General features: G+C 41.8%; 1 protein-coding gene across 1 annotated transcript; it reads left to right on the top strand.

Moving 5' to 3' along the window:
* The first annotated feature begins 3,292 nt into the window (after window positions 1-3,292).
* Window positions 3,293-4,123, top strand: LOC132207469 (probable G-protein coupled receptor 139). Its single transcript, XM_059643109.1, has one exon. It carries the CDS (start codon window positions 3,293-3,295, stop codon window positions 4,121-4,123), a length of 831 nt encoding a protein of 276 aa, XP_059499092.1.
* Window positions 4,124-5,353: the final 1,230 nt, after the last annotated feature.

Here is a 5,353-nt window from a genome sequence, read left to right as displayed (position 1 = left end):
TTCCATCTCCTCTCTGTCTTCTGTGACCAATTCAGTTCTATATTCATCAAGCTAGCACACCATGGACCCACATCAATATATATTTTGTACCAGCCTACCATGGGTACATTACCAAATGCCCGGCAAAAGTCCATGGAGAAAACATCCACTGTCCTTCTCTCATCAATCATTATTGCCTCCGACTCATCCCTGCTGGCCAATGACTTTTCATGGCCTTTTGTAGTCCTCCTAGCTCCTCATTTGAGGTCCTTCCTAGTTTCTCCAAACTCTTTGAGGACTTTGTCTATTTTTAGTTGCATAGTTGCAAATCCCCAAAACTTTTTGCTTCCATCTTTGTCTCATGTAAAACATCTCTCTCATGAACCGTTAAGCTGTCAGCAGATTCTCTCTTTCAATTCTGTCTTTGTGATAGCAACAAAATCTTAATTTTATGCATCAGGCCAGACTCAAAGTACACTCGATCTACCTCTTACACTTATTGCGTTGAAACAAATGCATTCCAAGCCTTAAGTTCAATGAGCTCAGCAACCTCTCCCTGACTGCTCCTCGTCTTAACAATATTTGCCTTAGTCTCAAGCTCTTGCTCAGTTTCTACACTTACTGACTATTTGCTCTGGTTCCCACACACCCCTCGCAGCCACACTAGTTTAAACCCTCCCGAGCAGTACTATCAACTTCCTTCCCAGAGATTTTGGAACCAATCCAGTTTATGTGGAACCCATCCTTGTTGTGCAGGGCCCATATTTTCTGGAAAACATCCCAATGATCCATATATCTGAAGCTAACGCCCTTCCACGCACAAGGCAGTTCATTAACCACATGATCAATGGACTGTGTCTTCCTTCCATGCCTTAGTGTGTGGTAAGGGGAGCAACCCTGAGATTATTGCCATAGAGGTCCTCCTTTCTAATTTACTACCAAACTCCATGAACTGTTGCTGTAGATCTTCCTAACTATGCCATTGGTGCCCATATGGACACCGACTTCTGTCTGCCTGCCCTCCCGGTTTAGGATGTACACAAGTCTCGTTTGCATTTTTCAAAACCACCACAGCCAGCAAGCTCAATGTTAAACATATGATTTACCAAACAGGATTTGCTTCTCGAATGTGTCATGTATAACCATGAACTACGGTTATATCGGGTTCAAAGGTTTACATCTTTTGATTTACACATTTAATGACTTAAACTTCTTTATTTCACACACTGAGCTCTTTTCTGTTCTGTTCAAACCCGGTCGATTGCATTAGTACGCATTAGCGTGAAAGTGGCTGTTAATTTGTGTTTTTTTTATATTCCCCAACTAGGACTGTATCAAGTACAAGCAATGATCCAAAATAATTGTCCCTCCGGTGGTGAACATCATGTATGAAAAGCTGCATTACATTCCCTTATTAAAGAAGCCAGAGGGAACCAATTCCTTATTCTTAGTGAATGCTCCTGCGAAAGGGCCGATATTTGTACTTCAGTGCTCTGCCCTTGCAGATTTCGGAGTTCCAGGTAAATTATTAGAATAAAATACGCTTATCTTACGGAGATAGTAGGAACTGCAGAAGCTGGAGAATCTGAGCTAACAAGGTGTAGAGTTGGATGAACACAACAGGCCAAGCAACATCAGAGGAGCGGGAATGCTAACATTTCGGACCTGGACACTTCTTCAGGAAAAAAATACTGAAGGAGGGTCTCGGCCTGAAACGACAGCCTTCCTGCTCCTCTGATGCTGCTCGGCCTGCTGTGCTCATCCAGCTCCACACCTTGTTATCTCACTGAGATTACGGATGTTTTAAATGCATGTCTGCAGAATTGCTGAGGATTTATTATGTTCTCAGCTCGATGATAAACTTGTAATTTAATCAGTTGAGTATTATAATACCACTGTACTTTTTTATCTCATGCATTGAAATCTAAAGTCAGCAGACTCTCCAAGACAGTGACCAATGGCAAACAACGACATTCATTCTCGTTGCGACAGATATTTGTTTTAAACATCACAACCTGTTTCCTTCAGATATTTATCACAGACGTGTTTGCGTTTTTTGTAATTCTCTCGATTCCTTTATGGCCATATTCCATTTCTAGACTTTGTTTTGTTTACGTGCACCAATGGCTGGGCCAGCAAGCATTCCCAAACCCGAGGTTCCTTTCGGAAGTTGATGTCGTGTTGAACCCTGCAGTTCGTTTTGTGCAAGTGCACTGAAAGGGAGTTAAGCAAGTAGTTACAGGGTACTGACATGGCGGCACTGTCAGCATGATGAGTACCTTGAACGGAACTTTGCAGGTCATGCTATCTCCAGTGATCTGCTGTCTTTGCCCTTCTTTCAGGTAGTTGTCATGGGTTTAGAAGGTTCTGTCTCAGATCGTTTGATTAATTTCTATAGTGCACCTTGTCAATAAAACGGCTAATTTCTGTTCCTGCTGGTGGGAGTGAAAGTTCATTGACATGGTAACAGTCAGTAAGCAACATTTTTCCACCAGATGCACTCAAGATTGTTGCTGCAACTGTACACATCCAGCAGGGTATTGCATTGCGCACGTTCTGTCTCATAGCATGTGTGCAGGAACTGGGGATTCATTAAGTGAGGTACTCAAGCACTTTCCCTGTTTTCTTTCTTTTTGAGATCGCAAATGCCCAGCTCATGAGTGGCACGAGAATTTGCCACCGAGCAGTCCTACTGCAATTCAATGCGGACTGTTTCAGAATCTGATGAGCTGTGGAGAATAATGAACTTCTTGCAATCTTCAGTGGATGTCACCTGTTCTGACTTTAACGTGGAGAAAAGATCATTGATGCATCAGCTGAAGAAGATTGTTTCTGGGTTGTATTGTTATTGTCATTGTTCACCATGTTCAGATATGATTCAACACGCTTTCTGTTGCCTTTTTAGCATGGTTACTCAGTCTGTTTGGTTCTGAAATTTAGATATTGCAGGGAAGATCTGAGTATAAAGAATCTCAAATATTTTATATCCTGGGCTCAATTATTATTTGTGACAGACATTCTTGTTTCTAAACCATCGGAAATATGAGTAAAAGACTAATTTCCTGAGCTGAATCCAACATGACTGATACAAGTATCTTTCGCCACACTAAAAGTATAATTGTTTTCCCAAATCCTCTGTCTATCTGTCTGTCTCTTCATGTCTCTGTCTCAGACTGCCAGTTTGTCTCTGACTCTCTCTCACGCACACACTTTCTCTCACCCTTTATCTCTTACAGCCAACCTGGTGACTATAGTGACACTTTCCCGAGGAAAATGTGGTCTTTCAAGATGCGTCACTCGGTACTTGGTATCCATGGCGGTGACGGATCTCCTTGTTATTATCGTCGCAGTGATTTTAAGTCGGCTTCTGGCAATACATTTTCCAAATAGTTTCCTGAACACCACACCGGGATGTCGTCAAATAATTCTCCTTATCCACGTTTCACTAAACTGCTCTGTCTGGTTGACCGTCGCCTTCACCTTCGATCGGTTCCTAACTATCTGTTACCAGGGGCAGAACACGAAATACTGCACAGAAAAAGTAGCATCTGTAGTTATTGGAACAGTATGTGTGCTATGCTGTTCGATAAACGTTCCATTTTACTTCGTGTATGGGCCCTTGTTTATCCTTGATAGCGTAGGCTGGTCCTGCGACATAAGAGCGATATTTTACACATCGGTTGCGTGGAGATTGTTTGACACATTTGACCGCATTCAAACCCCGTGTCTCCCGTTCCTCCTTATTTTACTGTTTAATGTAAGGACTGTCAGACACATTATAGTTGCAAATAGAGCCCGCAGGAGACTCCAATTCAACAGGAATAAAAGTAATAAATGTGACACAGAAATGGAGAGCAGGAGAAAGTCCATCGTTTTACTCTTTGCCATCTCAGGTAGTTTCCTCCTGTTGTGGCTGACGTACATTGTCCATTTTCTACTGACGCAAATTTCTGGTGACAGCTATTTGACAGGTACCAATCCCAATGACCCCAAATATATTCTGCAAGAAAGCGGGCACATGCTGCAACTCTTAAGTTCATGCACGCATACATGTATTTATGCAGTGACACAGACAAAATTCAGAGGTCAGTTCCAAGATGCTTTTAAATATTTCTCCAAGTTGATTATGAAATGTCATAAATAGTGAGTCCAGCTTAACACCTTGAGGTGACTTTAACATTTCACTAAACCTGCACGCAGCACGAAGTAGCAGTGGTTCAGCAGTTCTGCAATGTGTATCATCACTATGTCGAGGCTTGTTAATTCGTGCCAATGACAGACAAATCAACCAAGAGCACCACTTTATATATTCTTATTCGACAGTTTGTCAAGATTTGGCCTCTTCTGCAAGCTGCTGAGGCTCACCAGCAGAAGGCTCCCTTTGGAAATGGATTTGAGAGATGCGCTTGTAAAATCTGGGCCGGAGGATTTTCACAGTCTCTGTAAAAATCCGTGAAAAACAATAACATGATTTTTCTGTTTAAATTTCGCACAAACGCACACAAAAATGGTCTCTTGTGCTAAACGTGAGAAAAAGAAAACCAAACATATACGAATTAAGGGCCACGCAGCCTGGAGCAACACAGCAGGCCAGGCAGCATCAGAGGAACCGGAAGGTTGACATTTCTGATCGGGACATTTCTTCAGGAAGATGGCATTGTGTCTTAACTTCCTGGAGGCTTCATACCTCTGAAATATGTGAGAAAAGGTACAGATTAAATTTAACGTGCACTTATCTGTCAAGCATCACGTTTTTTGGTCATTATTAAAAGTCCATTGATGTAAATTCACCAGCAAACATTCCTGCCTTTAAAAGAAATAAACAAAAAAGATATTTCCAGGAACTGAGACGTTTTCCTGTTTTTGTTTTAAATTTCCCTTAATCGGCAACAATAGATGGGATATGGCTGCGCAAGATTGAAGCAGTGGCTTCAGACATGAGTGATACTGGTGTTTTAAATTAGTACAGCATAAACACAGCAAGGCTGTGCTGCTACAAAAGTCTTTTTTTTTAATAACAAGACTTCAGGCCTTCAGCCATAGAGTCAAAGGGTATTGGGGCAGGCAGGAAAGTGGAGTTTAGGCCACAGCCAGAACACCATGATCTTGTCGCTGTTTCGAAGTGGCCTGAGGAGCCAAATCCCTTTCTTCAGATTCTTATATATGTACTTTTGCTTGAGCATGCGGGTTTACAACATCAAAAGGCAATTATGCCGAATGTGCACGAGCTAGTTATTGGGAAGATCTAACTTACTTCATTCCACATTCCCACTGATATTCAAGTCAGAGTGAAAGGTTGTTAGATTGGATGGAATTGTGGGCTTGAGATTGCAATGAGAGCAGCAATGATTTTTATTCAAGTGATAAAAACTGG

The sequence above is a fragment of the Stegostoma tigrinum genome, chromosome 48 (assembly GCF_030684315.1).
Source record: "Stegostoma tigrinum isolate sSteTig4 chromosome 48, sSteTig4.hap1, whole genome shotgun sequence".
Taxonomy (NCBI): Eukaryota; Metazoa; Chordata; class Chondrichthyes; order Orectolobiformes; family Stegostomatidae; genus Stegostoma; species Stegostoma tigrinum.
Note: the sequence above shows the minus strand (reverse complement) of the source record. Positions and strands in the feature narration are given on the sequence as shown.

What these genes read in the sequence shown, in the direction of transcription:
- LOC132207469 (XM_059643109.1), top strand. Translation starts at nt 3,293, where the DNA reads ATGGCGGTGACGGATCTCCTTGTTATTATCGTCGCAGTGATTTTAAGT.